Here is a 17,501-nt window from a genome sequence, read left to right on the forward strand (position 1 = left end):
GGTCCTCATGTCGGGATCTGATGTAATGATCTGATTGATCTGACTTTTCTTTCGAAAAATGTGAATACATTTCCGCGTTGTTGAAAATCAATGACACATCGCTAGTCAACTAACACAGCTTGTTTTGTGAGCCTGCTAACAATGTAAAGTAGTGTTATAGTTAACTAGGTAGCAGTGGGGATTACTCACCCAATCAATCGCATTGCAGTATTTTTGTCATGCCCTCTACCTCTAGGTAGTGGGCAGTGCCTCTCTCTCTCTCTCTCTTTCCCTCTCTCCCTCTCTCTCTCTCTCTCCCTCTAATTGGCAGGAGTGGCTTCAGGTGTGCGTTTTGTCCGGCTGTTCACAATTACCTCATCGTTAGCCCTGCATAAAGACCCGTTCCAGCCTTCACTTCTCTGCCAGATCGTAGCTTCAGCTTACTGTAAAGATACGCTTCCAGCGCCCCTACCTATTTACTACCCTGCCTGTACCTGCCTCCTACTTACCCCTGTTTTGCCTTTACCCCCCCAGTACCCCTACCGGACTCCTGCTACCTGCCCTCCTGCCTGCCTGCCTGCCCTACCTGCCTGCCTGCCCTACCTGCCTGCCTGTCCTACCTGCCCTCTTGCCTGCCTGCCCTACCGGCCTGACCCCTGCCTGCCTAACGACTACTCTTCCTGCCTCTCTCTCTCTCTCTCCCCCTCTAGATCCCTCCCTCAGATCGTAGCTTCAGCTTACCGTAAAGATACGCTTCCAGCTCCCCTACCTATTTACTACCCTGCCTGTACCTGCCTCCTACTTACCCCTGTTTTGCCTTTACCCCCCCAGTACCCCTACCGGACTCCTGCTACCTGCCCTACCTGCCCTCCTGCCTGCTGACTACCCCTCCTGCCTAACCCCCCTGCCTGCTGACTACCCCTCCTGCCTAACCCCCCTGCCTGCCTGCCGACTACCCCTCCTGCCTAACCCCCCTGCCTGCTGACTACCCCTCCTGCCTAACCCCCCTGCCTGCCTGCCGACAACCCCTCCTGCCTAAACCCCCTGCCTGCCTGCTGACTACGCCCCCTGCCTGACCCCCCGCTTGCCCTACGACCATTCTCTGCCTACTCCCTAAAATAAATTATACTTTATTTTACTTTAACCTGTCTCTGTCTGTGTCTGCGCTTGGGTTCCCTATCTGACCGTAAAAATGTTGGCTTGACTAGCGAGTTTGTGTTGTGATTCTCAACAACGTTGAAACGTAGTTCCGTGTTTCAAAAGAAAAGTCTGAAAATGTTGATTGGTTGCCAACATGTGGACCAAATTTTCAGACTGTGTAAAATATTCAAAATGTTGGATAATATGCTTTCCAACATCAGCAGGATCTCCTTTAGGAGATCTCCAACGGCCAAGGTCAGCCAAGTCACAGTGTTGCGGCTGCTTTTTCACATGCACACATGTTGAACAGAATGTGTCGTTGAAAGAAGAAAATGGTCCTCCGAATTTAACTGAAAACACCCATGGTGTCTTGTTTTTGTAGGCTATTTAGATATGACTGAATTAAACAGTAGTAGAGTCTCCAGAGAGGATATGCAGAATAACGATTGACATTCAGACTGCACTCGGTCCTGTGGCACTAGATTGTTGCAGGTAGAGAATGGTGAGGGGAGACTGTTCCGGAAGAGAACATTTAAATTGCCTGCTGAAAGGGCAGGTTGGAGTGCCCTTGTTACTGTTATCACTAACATGGCTCAACGCCCCCCCCACAGGGGCTATTTCTGTTCCTCTCAGCGAGGCGTCGCAGTCTCGCCCTGAGAACAATAACCGGCCACAGTCCCACTGAGGGTGTGTAACCTGTTAAAAAACGATGTAGGCCTTTAATAAAACAACGTTTATTTACTCACACAGCTCATTTTTTGTTTGATGGGGACATCAGTGTGGAATGTTGAGGGACAACGGGGGGACCAGATACACTGTCACTACTGTCTATCTGACTGGGGTATGTCATACTGTACCAGATACACACTGCTATCTATCTGACTGGGGTATGTCATACTGTACATACTGTACGCTCCACTTCAGAGCTGCTACAGCATGAAAGGAAACCCTCAGCCCAATTGGTCAGTTGTGTCTTCAGTCAGCTTGGCTGCAAGAGTATCATTGCAAAACATGCTTATACAATTTCTAGGCAATATCCTATTTAGTCAAAATAGAATATGTCTAAGGAATGTTTTTTAAATAAATGGGTTAGGATAGACTAACATGGTGGTTAGGCAGAATTAGGGATTCACTTTGAGTGTTTAAGGTAAGGGTTAGGGTTAGGGTTAGGCATTAACTGTGAGTGATAGGGTTAGGGTAAGGGTTAGGAATAGCTACGAAATGGCTAGGGTAAGTGTGATTTATCAGGGGAAGGTATTAGCAAATATTAGCAACAATAATTTGCAAATGAAACCACCACATCGCAAAATAAAGCACCTTTGCCAAAATTCCCAAAGCAGATTCAAACCCGAAAAAAGTCCTGGTTATGTATTCTCCACCACTCCAACCATTCAGTAGGATTATTCCTTTTGTATCAATAGATATGAGAATTTCGTCTTATATAATATGACCAATAGGAAAAGTGTTTGAACATCAATATGTAGCCTCATAGCATAATTGTCATGTTTTGGCCAAATTGAGATATCTGCCTAACTCTACTCTCCTAACACTGCTGATTCACTGTGCATTATTGCCTATGCCATCAGCCTATCAGAATGCTTGTTACACTCCAAAATCACTATCTGCCCAAGTCATCTCTTTGACATAGGCATTTTTGACACTACATACCAAGATGGCTCGGCTGACCACAAGTGAAGCATGACTTTATTTATGCAATTATGCTATGAGGCTAACGATGTGCAGGTATTACATGTCATACGCATGCAGGATACTCGTCTTCAGAAGCAAATGCTTTGCGGCCGACTAATGGAAGGGCAACGCACACGAGGGGGACAGAAGGAGCGTTCTAAGGACAACAGCAAAGCCCACCTGAGAACGTGCAGCTTCTACCTCAACAGCTGGGAGGAGGCGGCTCTCAACAGAGCTCGGTGGAGCAGCATGGGCTATGATGGCACAGCACAGCAAGAAAAGGACCTCCACTGTGCCACAGAAGAAAAGAGGCAACAAAGAAAGGAGAGATCCACCACCAAAACAGCCCCTCCAACTACCACTACCGTGACAACCATCCACAAATACCCCCCATTGCAATAAAATCTGTGGATCACAAACCGGACTCTCTACCGAGGGGGTGATTGCCGATGATGGAGTGTGTGTGTGTGTGTGTGTGTGTGTGTGTGTGTGTGTGTGTGAGAGAGAGAGAGAGAGAGAGAGAGAGAGAGAGAGAGAGAGAGAGAGAGAGAGAGAGAGAGAGAGAGAAAGAGAGCAGAGACCATCCTGACTAACTGCATAACAGTGTGGTATCTGCGGAGGGTGCGAGGCATCATTGAAGACACCTCTCACCCCAGTCACAGATTGTTTGCCCTCCTCCCACACGAGATGCCGTATAGGAGTCTAGGCCCCCACACCAGCAGGCTAAATAACAGCTTCTTCCCTGCAGCTGTCACACTGCTGAACTCAAAATCCCAGCGGTAGCCTTGCCACCTAGCCCCCCCCCCCATACCTTCTACCCCACCCCCCACCCACCCAGCCCCCTCCTCCACCAACGGGAGGAACATTGCACACACACCCCTCTATACCACTCAAGGACATCAACCGTGCTGTTCTGCACTCTGTACATATACCCCTAACTACATATTGTATTGATATCCATTCCCCTTGTTCTGTACAACGTATGTTTACAATGCAATGTATGTTCACCATTATGTTGCCAGTAATGAGTGTGCATCTGTATCCTGGATATAGTGGCAGTAAGAATGTAAACAAACTGGGGGTGCTTAGTGCTTAAACAGCAGAGTTCCCGTCCCAGTTCAGTGACTGGGATCAGAGGCCTGAGAGGAGAGTGGTATGGGGACGTGGGGGTCTGGGGGGACGTGGGGGTCGGGGGGACGGGGGACAGGGGGGTTTAAAAAGCCAGACCACCAGTAGGGACTTTTCACTTCTGATAAATGATCAGTTGCCTTCATGGCCTATAGTTTCCCATGAGTCTTTGTTGATTAGATACCAAGTTCACATGAGACACACACAGAGAGACTTCACTGGGAGAAGAGTTTCCATGATTCAGCTCATCTATTTTAGCTATGAGATAGCTGCAGGTTTTTTAACATTGTTGTTTCTTGGAAGAAACTTTCTCATTGGTCTGAGTCTACAGACATATGTGGTTTTGCTAGAACGGCGGGCTGAATATGCACATGCACAACAAACATCATAAATGAACATAAATAGCAATGTGTCGACTATACCAATTACTGACTCATACAGTAGATCGCCTTTTAAACACTATGATATGTCAGTGTGTTATGCAACACATGCAACTGCGCACTGTCTGGCTGGCAGGTAGAGGTATAGCCTGGTACGGTATACCAGTATTATACAGGCAGTCTGGTAAATTACATTATACAACGGATAGATCCGGTCAATTGTCGCTATTGGTCAGTTTGCCGATATCCATGATATACGCACGGCTAAATGGAATGTTGACACATCTTTTCATATTACTCCGCGTTTGTACATATTTAATATGTACAACAAGCAACGGTAATAATGTAACTTCGATAATGGTAATTTTGGTATTACCATTATCGAAGTTACATTATTACCGTTGCTTAGCAACCAATCAACAATTGTTCAGGGGATGAATACACTTACAATAAAACATAGTTCCATTAAAATACATCAATTAAAAGTTTGTCTTGTCTTTCTTTTGTGAAATATTGATAGATAAATGTGGTAACCGTTGTATAAAAGCTCTGCTTCGTGTCGTGCCTAACCACCCGGTTAGCTGTGCCAATAACCACGATATACCACGGCTTCTCGTTCCATAACGCTTAAATATCACATCACTGTCTTTGGAAATCAGTGGAAAGCAGTTGGTAGAAGAGACTGATCTGAGATATTGTACTACTGCAAGTGGCCTGTGAGGAATAGCACTGAGGAATGATCTGACATTGGGTGGGAAAAAAGGGTCACATGTTCATGAGAGACTGACTCAGCCTGATGAAGGTCAAGTAGATCTGACAGACAGTGGTCACCCTTGGCGATGGCCTCCAAGAGTTCCAAAGAAAACTGACGGGCCATTTCTTTGACTCGCTATTTTTAGTTTCCACAGTTAGCTATGGCACTGTGCGGGGTTGTTTTCAAAGCAGTATATTCTCCTGTTTGTCATTTTCAGTTTTAAAAAAGGATATTTATTACTAGGTCCACATATCCCGTAGCTCTCTTTACAAAGTGATGACCAGTTGAAATGTTCCCATAATAACACATTGATCAAAACATATCTAATATCATATCATATCTTCATTTCCAATAATGCTTCATGTGGAAAATGTGATTGCAATGTTCATGGACACATTGTGAATTATTCAATGGATGCATTAGACTGGGAACACAATTAATTAGTTATTAATGAGTTATTGTTAACATTCTATAATAACAATGTCAATTACTTTGATTTGACAATCCCCCAAAGCACCATAAAAGAGGACGTAATAATAAGAAATGATTTACATGGAAAGAATGAAGAGCAACAAGAACATCTTAAGGTTAAGAAGCCCGTTCATGAGGCTGGACATACCCAGTCCAAGGGTGAGCTTCTGTCATAATAACCTACTTGAACTTTCACCTTAGGCATGTCAACAAATGTTCAAAGCTTTATTTATTGTTTCATTTATCATAGAAATTAGACAAGCATTTATGAATCATCGTGGACCAACTCTTTCCTGACCCTTGTGAAGAAGGAAGAAGGAGTCCTCTGTGGCTCAGTTCGTAGAGCATGGTGCTAACAACAGCTTAGGTTGAAGGTTCGATTCCCCCTGGGACCATATATACAGAAAAATGTATGCACTCATTGCAATGGAAGTCGCTTTGGATAAAAGTGTCAGCTAAATGGCCTATATTATGATTGTGAAATGTATCTTGTATTTATAGTAATAATGGAGGTCAGGTCTTGTTCGATGTTGCACATCTGCGTCTACCTAAAGTTACATACATGTTTGCAGTTGACACATTGTGGATCTGCTTTGACAGTCAATGTGGCCTTTAAATGTCTTAAACATACAGAGAAAGGCAATGAATTCAAATTAAAGTGGCTGGTCTGAGATGTTCATTATGTCATTGGTGTACAGGTTGCTAACCTACAATGACAGCAGGTACCTTCACACATAGTAATAAAACCTGCTGCCCTGTTTGCTATGACATCCATACAGCACCTGTGGGCAAACTAGAACACATAATATAAACCTATGTGTATAACACTTACATAAGCCATAATTTATTGGTAGCTTTAACAGAGCCCAGTGTGTCTGTTCAGTTTATGAAGTTACCATAAAAATGTAAATTACATTTCCTTTGATTTTGACTTTACAGGCCAGATATTGGCATGAAGAAATAATACATGATGTTTAAGAGTAGCTCTGATGTACAACAATCATTTTATTTGAGGGAAAATATAACGACTGAGAGAGAGAAAATCCGGAACTTGCTGGAAAAGGAGTGAAGCGGGCTGCTGGCTTTTGACCTTAGGGTCGCAGGTCTCCTCCTTGGTTGTTTGAAGTACTTCTAGGACTTGGGTGGCAGATTTAGGCACTATGAATCATCTCTCTTTGCACAGCGTGTTGCCCTCTTCACGAGAATTAATTGTGGATTTCTCAGTAGGGATTTTGAAGTACTCTGATTGCACTGATTGGCACAGATAATTACATATGATTTATTATGCCCTATGTCTTGTGCTGCAATGCAATGTCAGGATCCGAAGCCTAAGAATTGTACTCTGTTACTCTGGGTGTAATGTGACGTAACAAATAAACTTGAAACTTAAACCTGAAACTTGAGATAAATCCCTAACCCAATAAAACCAGAAGTTAGTTTGAACAAAACAATAAACTGGGGCAAGTCAGCTTCATGCACAACTGCAACAGTTACATCTAACACAATAACTAATATGTCCACATGACAAATGATAAAGCTCTGTATTAATGACTATTTTATGAGAATAAATGTTTATTACTTTAACATATTACATCACTCTTGCTGAGACATGTGTCTCCTTCTCGCAAATACGATCACATCACCCCCCATCCTCAAATCCCTTCACTGGCTCCCCGTCTCACTCAGAATTGAGTTCAAGGTCTCCCTCCTCACCCACCAGTGCATTCATGGAACTGCCCCCCCCCCTACCTCAAGGAACTCCTCCATACCCCTCAGACCTCCTCATGCACCCTGTTGCCACCAACCTCCTCAAGACCCCCAGGACCAAGCTCCGCACCATCGGGCATTCTGCTGGGCTGCTCCCAGGCAGTGGAATGCTCTCCCTGACCACCTAAAGATAGATAGATAGATAGACTTTATTTGTCATTGTTACAGTACAGGTACCAAACAACGAAATTTAGGAGGGGAGGCTCCCCTGGTGTTTAAGAAAGGAAAAAGAAACACATTTTGGAAAAAGCATAGATGCATAAAATCACAAGAAGATAAAGAGCTGGTTTACATCAATAGAGGCTATGTACACAATCCACTGTACTATACTTTACAGATAGTCAACTAGGGTTGTCATATTGCACAAGAAAGTATTTTTTCACATTTTTTTTTAAAGTGTCACAGTTTGCAGGCTTGAAAATGTACATGTTTGTGCCTCAGCACTAGCTGCCATTACAATCCGTCCGGACTTGTCCTGGGCCCAGAACTTAGGCCTTTTTCTGTGTTCAGGGCCTTGACGGCCCTGTGGTAGAAGCAGTTCTTCAGTCTGTTTGTCTTAGCGGCCGGGGTCCTGTACCTCCTGTTCGAGGGCAGCTTGACAAAGTGTTCGTGCCCAGGGTGGGTCGGGTCCTTGGAGATCTTGGAGGCCCTCCTGAGACAGCGTGTTTCGTACAGCTTCTCCAGAGAGGGGAGGGTGGCGCCGGTGATCCCCTGTGCTGTTCTCACGACTCTCTGTAGATCGTTTCTCTCCGCTGCCGTGCAGCTGTGGTACCAGTTGGAGATGCCGAAGGTGAGGATGCTCTCCACTGCGCCGTGGTAGAAGGCCACCAGCATCTCCTGCTTGCTGTGTTGTTTCTTGAGGCATCTCAGGGTGTATAGCCGCTGTTGTGCCCTCTTGATGGTGCCTTTAGTGTTGTCCTTCCAGGCCAGGTCATCCCGTATGATGTGTCCCAGGAAACGGAGGTTTGAGACCATCTCTACGCTCTCTCCGTCGATGAGCAGGGGCAGGATCTCGGACTTTTTCCTCCTGTAGTCTACGATGAGTTCCTGGGTCTTTGACTTGTTTAGCAGCAGGTTGTTTACCTTGCACAGCTTGCTCAATTGCTCTACCTCATCCCTGTACGCCGCCTCGTCCCCCCCCGAGATACATCCCACCACGGTGGTGTCGTCTGCAAACTTTACGATGTAGTTGCTGGGGTGGATGGGGGTGAAGTCGTGGGTGTAGAGGTTGTAGAGGATGGGGCTTAGCACGCAGCCCTGGGGTGACCCAGTGCTGAGGCTGAGGGCTGTGGAGGTGTGGGGGCCCACCCGCACCCTCTGGGGGCGGTTGGTCAGGAAGTCCTTGATCCACGCACATATAGAGTGTGATAGACCCAGGTCTAGTAGTTTGGTCACTAGCCTGTCTGGAAGGATGGTGTTAAAGGCGGAGCTGAAGTCCACGAAGAGCAGTCTCGCGTAGCTGTTTCCCCTCTCCAGGTGGGATAGAGTGGCGTGGAGAGTCGTCGCTATGGCGTCCTCTGTGGACCTGTGGGCTCTGTAGGCGAACTGGTATGGATCCAGGTTGGGCGGGAGGCGTGTGAGTATGTGGGCCCGGACTAGTTTCTCGAAGCACTTCATGATGATTGGTGTGAGTGCCACGGTAGTCGGTAGTCGTTTAGGCAGCTCACCGTGCTTTTCTTCGGGACTGGGATGATAGTTGAGGTTTTCAGGCAGGGTGGGACGGTGGCCTGGGACAGGGACTGGTTAAAGATGTTGGTGAAGACCCCGGCCAGCTGGTCGGCGCAGTCTCTCAGCACCCGTCCCAGGACGCCATCCGGCCCCGAGGCTTTCCTGGGGTCCACCGCCTTCAGTACGCGTCTCACCTCGTGCTCTGTGAGGGTGAGGCTGCTGAGAGCTGGAGAGAGTGGTGTCTGTGTTGTGGTTACCTCCGTTCGCCCCTCGTCGAACCGGGCGTAGAAGGTGTTCAGCTTTCCCGCCAGCAGGGGGTCGTCCTCTGCGGCTGTGAGCCTGTTGGCTCTGAAGTTTGTCATCTGCTGAACCCCCTGCCACATCCGCCTGGAGTCGTTGCTCAGGAGGCATTCCTCAATCTTCTCTCTGTGCTCTGCCTTGGCCGCTTTGATGCCGCGCTTTAGGTTGGCCCTGGTGGAGCTGTACAGCGGTGTGCGCTTCCCTGCGAAGAAGGCGTTGTCCCTCTCATTTAACAGTTTTTGGACCTTCCCAGTCATCCATGGCTTCGTGTTGGGGTAGACCCGGACCCGTTTGTCCACGGTGACTGAGTTGGTGCAGTTCACTATGTGGTTCAGAACCGACGACGTGTACTGTTCCAGGTCCTCATGCTCATATTCCTGCCATAGGGTGTCATTTAGGCAGATCTGCAGTGGAGCGGACCCTTCTGGCCAGGTTCTGACAGTCTTAGTGGTGGTGGGAGCACTTTTCCCCATTGTGGTGTATGCAGGAATCAGGAGGATTGACACATGGTCAGACATGCCTAGATGAGCTAGCGGACTAGCCTTGTAAGCACGTTTGATGTTGGTGTATACCTTATCCAGTGTTTTTTCTCCCCTCGTTGCACATTTTACATGCTGGTAGAACTTGGGTAGTACTGCCTTCAGGTCGACATGATTAAAGTCCCCCGCTATGATGTGGATAGCCTGTGGATCAGTACTTTGTTGGCTACTAATGACGTCGTATAGTCGCGCCAATGCTACTTTGCTGTCTGAGCTAGGTGCAATATACACACATGTAATTAGCACCGCGTTAAACTCCCTAGGCAGGTATGTGGGTCGGCATTTAACAGTCAAGTATTCTAGGTCTGGTGAGCAGTGGCTACTTACAGTTTTCGTGTTTAAGCACCAGCTGTCCTTCGTCGATATTATGATCCCACCTCCTCTTGACTTACCGCTAAGCTCCGTGCGGTCAGCGCGATGAAGCGTTCGGCCCTCTAAGCTAACGTTAGCGTAAAGGCACCACAGTCTGAGGATGCTTTAAAACGAGGCCTTAAAACCTACCTTTTTAATTAGCCTTTTATTAGCCTTTTTTAATTAACATTTTGTATTAACTTTTTATTCTTCTTCTTGTTTTGAATCATTATTATTGTTATTATTATTATTATTCTCTGTGTTCTGCATGTGGGTTCACTAGCCTGACCGTTATAACATGATTATTTGTGCAAATTTCTCTCACAAACTTTCCCTAAAAGGAAAGGTTTGAAAGTGAGTCTTGACATAGAATACAAAATTGCAGCGACCAACCTGCGCCCAGACCTAGTCCTCTGGTCCAAGTCCTGCCGGCGTGTCTTCATCGTAGAACTGACGGTCCCATGGGAGGAGGCCATCGATGAGGCATTCGAACGGAAGAGGCTGCGGTATGCCAACTTAGCAGTCGAAGCAGAGGGGCGGGGCTGGAACGTGAAGGTGTGGCCAGTGGAGGTGGGCTGCAGAGGCTTTGTAGCCAGCTCCACCACAAGGCTCCTGAGGGCAGTAGGGATCAGAGGACAGGCCCAACGGAAGGCAATTAAAGAACTGTCCACTGCAGCAGAACGGAGCAGTCACTGGCTGTGGCTGAAACGTAGGGACCCAACATGGGCTCCCAAATGACCACGTGGTGCCACCGTGCGACACACACCCAGGCCTGATCAGCCTGTGGTGGGCCAACCTCGGCAGAGGGTGTCTTGTGATAAATGGCCGAAACACCCAATGAGGTCCGGGACCACAACTGAAGATGTGTCGTACTGGTGGCACCACGTGATCATTGCCAAATTCCACTCCACCCAAGAGGACATCTCCAGCTCCACTCAGTCAATTGTTGTGCTAATTATTTAGGGATTTTAACATCTAGTCCTATTAAGAATCCATACAACATTTTTCATCCTGTCGAATATTCCCTGGTAGTCTGCATATAAATTGAAAATTAGAATTTCTTGCAGAGTCAAGCAAAACGATGTTGATTCATTCAAAGACGCTTTGTAGACGTTAGACCATCAATTATGTTACATAATTACATAATATAAATTCAAACTCTTTGCATTATGCACGTTTATTATGATTGAATTTGAAACACATAGGTTGTATTATGAAATAAACACAAATAAAATACACTTTATATATTGTATTATGCAAGAGTATTCTATACAATGTATACTATTCATAGGGGCCATCAAAGCCCGAGCTATTCGCTAGTATGAGCTAAACTAAATGAGCTCTGAGCGGAACAGCATTGGGAAACGACATCGAAAACGATTTAGAGTGACCACTCCAGCTACCAGAGACACAACACACATTCTCCTAGTTCCTCCTAGTTCCCCGGACACATTGTCTATGTGGAGGATGCAGACACACACACGTAGCAGGTTCCGTTGCTAATGAAACACTAAGTGCCCCGGAGCAGTAACAACAGATCATCACGTCCACTCTGAACCCCCAGAAACAGGACACAGTCCAGCCTGGGCTAGGTCGAGCTGCAGTGGCTTAACAGACCCATCTGCCTACCTAGCCCCGGGCAGGACAGAGGACAGGACGGATAAGGCTGGTGAGAGAGGACACTCCAGCCCTCCAGCAGGGCAGCCAAAACACCAAGAAGTACCAATAAGAGTCTGTGGTCTGCACCAGCCCCTGCGGCATCATGGGATTTCCCTTTCTTATTGGTTCTGATCTGATGGGAAGATTAAGTATATTGTGACATGACATCGGACAGCGGGTTTAAAGGGGACACTTTATAATTCCAGACAGACAATTTAACTGACGCAAATAAGTTTCCTGTGTGAAATGGAGTTTATAGGGAACGCTTTATAATTCCAGTCAGACAATTTAACTGACGCAAGTTAGGACAAGGACAAGTTTCCTGTGTGAAACTGAGCTTCAGGTTGCGTCGCCGACCACAGGGATCGTGGAATGAACACAAGTGAATCGTCAATGTTACGTTGGTGGAAGGCCAACAGAGGCACATGGCAACTATCATCATGACCAGATGGATTTGAAAATCCACCATTGTAACCATAATCATTGTATTTCGAAAACGGAAGTTGTTAGTGAAGGATATTTTTAGGAGGTCAATTCAAAAGCACACTGGCGTCACTCATAATGGTCAGACAATGAGTTCCAAGTTCCAAACAAATGAACAATGGGTCTGTGAGGAGGGTGGGATGTCCAAACATGGCCAGAAAAGAGGGAGGAGGGGTGGGCACTGGACAGGGAGTAAAGGAGAGATGACACTGTTGTGAGTCGGTCTAAAAAAAGGTCAAGGTTGGCAGCTGAGGGACAGAAGAGAAATAAACTGTGAGGACAGAAAGGAAGAGATGAGAGAGAGAGAGATGAACAATACAGAAAATACTTCAAAGCCAATGACATTCCTCTAAACCATTCTATTAACATGCCTACTGTATGTTTGATTAAATGTAATTGACTATAGTCAAGGAACCAGTGGTCCTTCTTCAACAGCAGGTTTCACAACAGAGCAGAGTATACACTTACGGTACTTACTGTATTATACAATTGATATGAGGAGTTCAGTCCTATAAAAAGAGTTTGATAGCTATAGTTACACACATGACAAATATTACCTATACACTGACATATTTACCTATACTGACATAATACTGTAGGATCCAGCTGATCCATCATATTTGGTCTTTGAGATAAATGTTTCTGGTTCATCATACAGTTTGATATTCCTCTGTGATGTGTCAGACAAATGCGTATTCACCCGAATGCAGCCAGCGTCACACTATTTCAAGTACCAGCCATTTTGACATGCAACTTTAAACATTTAATCATTGTCTTGATTACACAAAGCTGATTGGAGCTGAGGTGAACTGGGCTGAACTCAAGCAGTCTCAAAGCCAACATTCCTGCTTCCATTTCAACTGATGTCTATCTGTTGGATGAACAGCTATTTTACCAGGAGAAGAAATCCTATAGAATAGCATATTCAACTGACTAAACAAACATGAATATGCTCATTGTTCTGTGTACAATTGGCTAGTTTATAATGTCGTTTTAAAGTAAATGGAAAATGCTTGTGTCAAGTTGTGAAAAATGAAATATATGGTATTCTGAGAAAAGTATTTTATAGTATAAAATGTTTAGATAATACATAAAAGGTAACTAAATGAAAAACCCTTATTTATGTATTGATGTTGGATGTACCGTGCATTCAGAAAGTATTCAGACCCCTTTCACTTTTTCCACATTTTGTTGTGTTATAGACTCAACTTAAAATTGATTAAATTAAAAGAAGTTGCCATACATCCACACACAGTCCTGAATGACAAAACAGTGAAAAAAAAAGTGAAAACATGTTTTTTGAAATTTCAGTAAATGTATTAAAATTGAAATACAAGAAATAGCCCATGTACGTAAGTATTCAGACCCTTTGCTATGACAGTCTTAAAATGTGCTAAAATGCAAAAATGTCATCAACAAATGACACAATACGTTGAATTGAGTCCATCTTAATGCAAGAACAATAGTTTGTGTCATTTTGGAATGAATATCTTTGTTTTTATAGGGTTTTGCATACAAATATACAAATATACCCATAACTTCATGCAGCTACCACTATTCTTCAGAGACGGTGCTGAAACTGCATTGCATGTGCTGGATTTGCACTAAACTTATAATGCTTTGTAGTAAAACCAAATAAACACATTTCCAGTCACTTTCTTTGCTGTATCAATTGAATTCATTGTTGCAAACACAATTATGGATATGAGATAGATTATTTTTCCATTAAGGGATTATTTTTGGCCACTTGGTTATAGACCATTGAATGTGCTTTTTCCTCTCCACCATTCTACTTTTGTAGATTTCTCCCCAGGCCTCAGGATGGCATTCTTGAGCAGTTTTGTTCCTCTCCATTTGCTCATTAAATGAGCAAATGGATTATTACAAAAATGTTGTAATGACAACCAGATCCACAGAATGGCTACGGCATTTGTTTAATTAAACACAGTAGCCTATATCTATTAATGCACATTTTAGAAAAGTCTAGCATACTACAATGCATGGGATCTCAGATTATTATTATTTTTTCCAAAGACTTCAAAATATTATCTTAACTAAGAGGGGGTGGTCAGACGGTTTGGTGATGTGGGGGTCGTGTCCAGTCCTGCGTAACATCACTGGCTGTCGTCGGATACGCGGGTGGGTTTGGCTCTAACCGCTTTGCGCGTAGTGGCTGAAATTTGATTCGTGTTTAAAAAGCTCAGCAGCTCACAAAGCAAGAAGAGTTCGCTGGAGTCCTATTCTCTACAGAGTCAGGGAGTACCATATACGGGGACGCACTCACCTTCGCCCCTCTGGCACTGTAGCTGACACCAAGCGCGCAAAGGGAGGCTGAACCATGCACACCCCCGTCCATGCGCTCCTCTTCAACGGAGTCAACCAATCTCTATTATTCAGTCCCACGAACGATCCAATGATGGAAATCCTTGATAATGCTACGGTCCACTCCAACGAGAGTGATCCATTTGGCAGAAATGAAGAGGTCGCCAAAATCGAAATAACGGTCCTGAGTATCACCTTTGTCGTGGCGGTGATTGGGAATATCAGTGTTTTGCTGGCGATGTACAACACCAAGAAAAAGATGTCAAGGGTGCACCTCTTCATGAAGCACCTGAGTCTCGCTGACTTGGTGGTCGCGTTCTTCCAGGTCCTGCCGCAGCTTTGTTGGGAAATCACCTTTCGCTTCTACGGGCCAGATTTCCTCTGCAGGATAGTGAAGCACCTGCAGGTAATGGGCATGTTCGCCTCCACCTATATGATGGTGATGATGACCTTGGACCGCTACATTGCCATCTGTCACCCGCTGAAGACCCTCCAGCAGCCCACCCAGCGGTCCTATATCATGATCATCAGCACCTGGATGTGCAGCCTGCTCCTTAGCATGCCCCAGTACTTCATCTTCTCCCTGAGTGAGATCAAAAATGGCTCGGACGTCTACGACTGCTGGGGCCACTTCATAGAGCCCTGGGGCGTAAAGGCCTACATCACTTGGATAACCGTCGGCATATTCCTAATTCCCGTTGTCATTTTAATGATATGCTATGGGTTCATCTGCCATAGCATATGGAAGAACATCAAATACAAGACCAGGAGGACAACTGCGGGAGCTGCGTCTAAGAATGATTTAATTGGGAAGAATTCCGTTAGCAGTGTCACCGCCATATCCAGAGCGAAGTTGAGAACTGTCAAAATGACTTTTGTGATTGTATTGGCGTACATCATATGCTGGGCACCCTTCTTTATCGTGCAGATGTGGTCCGTGTGGGACGCTAACTTCCAATGGGACGGTAAGTGATTTGGATGTGTTTGGAAGGTGGATTAGACGTTACACGTCATAACAACTAACGAATGAGTCATTCTTACTCTTTGATATCTAAACGTTACAATATCTGAAGCGCAATCTGTAAAAAATCACAGTATAGGAGCTGCGCAAAGTATTTCGGCTCTTCATTTGGACATCTACTCTAAACCGATAAGCCTGCTTTTACGCATCGACTGGGATGCTGAATTCGCCGATGAATATCTATGAGGATTGACTTGGAGCACTTGTTCACTCGTAGCTGTGATATTAACTATAATTTAGCATGCGACTGATTTGTCATAGAGAGAAAATGTCATTGCGCGTAATTATTTTGCACCGCTTTAATAATCACATAGGCCTATTTTAATCGTTCCTCTTAGAATGAATGCCATTAAAATAAAACTATTTTATATATATATGTTTATGTATATAAAATATATATATATATAGTGATAAGGTAAATGCATATTGGAGGCCTATTTAACGTGTGGTTATGTCTAGATCAGCATATGATTGATGGTGCCATAAAACAAATGACTTAAAGTCCCTTGATAACACCCCTCCGATTGTGTGATTTGCTGAACTATTGATTTATGACATAAACCAGCTGTTGGACTCATTCTCAACAACAACATTCTCATTTCTCCCTCCAGATTCCGAGAACACTGCGGTCACCCTCTCTGCACTACTCGCGAGTCTTAACAGCTGCTGTAACCCGTGGATATACATGATCTTCAGCGGCCATCTCCTACACGATTTTACGCACTGTCTCCCGTGCTGTGTCAAAATACATGACAAGTTTAAGAAAGAGGACTCAGACAGCAGTTTACGAAGAACTACGCTATTAACAAAAATGACCAACAGAAGTCCAACGTGTAGCTCGGGCACTTGGAAAGACATTGACATCTCCCCGAAATCCTCCATTCCATCAATTCAAGTGGCATCATAATGCACAAATTCATGTCAAATATTGTATTTATTGACTTAAAGGTACCACCACTAGAGTTAAATTGTTGATTCAGTTGACACTGAGTGATTGAAGTGTCAAACAAAAAAATGTGATTACGCAATTGTTTAATATTGGCTGTGAGACAGAAAAAATACATTCATAAAGTTGTAAGAAAATCATATTATCTAAGATATCTAATATGGTTTGGAAGTTTGGGGATAATTGTGGGCATTTAAATATGGGCAATTTACTCTTCATTGATATCTCATATTTTACAATCTATTCATACAGCAACATCCAGACCACTGGAAGTAAAGTCCAAAAATAAAACTTAATGAAAGATCTCTGTAGTCAATGAGCCTGCTGAAAAGCCATTGATTCAATAATGACACAGATAATAAGAGCATGCTCTTTTTCAGTAACAGTAATTGCAAGCAGCTTGGAGGCCATATTTCCCTGGTGAGTCACTCAGTGTGAAAACTCATGGGCCTTGACTGTTTACAAAGTATCAGAGGCTCTACTGCAGTTACAGGAACCCTCAGGATGTGTTGTTGTCTCCTAGTAACCTTAGGATTAGAGCTTCAAAGTGTCTGACCTTATTTTTTCCTCTTTTCCCTTCCGCTTCATTTAAAGGCACAAACTATGATCTGAAAACCAGTTGTTAATTGTTTGTTTCAATTCAAAATACAGTGTATACCAAAATTATTCTTGAAGATATAACTTATAAATGCCTTATGAGCTTAGCACACTTTATACATTTTTTTTAACCCAACTTTTTTTAATCAAACAGTGTTATTACTCAGTTGTTTACAAATACAAGAACGTTAACAAACATGCACAGTACATTTACAAAATATGTTTAAAACTATCATGTAGATGTTGGACAGTCAGTTGCATAGAGCACTGTCTATGTATGCATTTGAGAGGGGTTACTCTTTTCGCA

The 17,501-nt window shown here is 44.4% G+C and overlaps 1 protein-coding gene across 1 annotated transcript; it reads left to right on the top strand.

Annotated features, from left to right (window-relative positions):
- Positions 1-14,646: 14,646 nt before the first annotated feature.
- avpr1aa (arginine vasopressin receptor 1Aa) lies at positions 14,647-16,558 on the top strand (the record flags this gene model as incomplete). The annotated part of the gene is made up of 2 exons (XM_080539505.1): positions 14,647-15,595; positions 16,263-16,558. 2 exons carry the CDS (start codon positions 14,647-14,649, stop codon positions 16,556-16,558), a joined length of 1,245 nt encoding a protein of 414 aa, XP_080395631.1.
- Between the last annotated feature and the right edge of the window lie 943 nt (positions 16,559-17,501).

Source organism: Nansenia antarctica (genome assembly GCF_963989245.1).
Source record: "Nansenia antarctica genome assembly, chromosome: 9".
NCBI classification, from domain to species: domain Eukaryota; kingdom Metazoa; phylum Chordata; class Actinopteri; order Argentiniformes; family Microstomatidae; genus Nansenia; species Nansenia antarctica.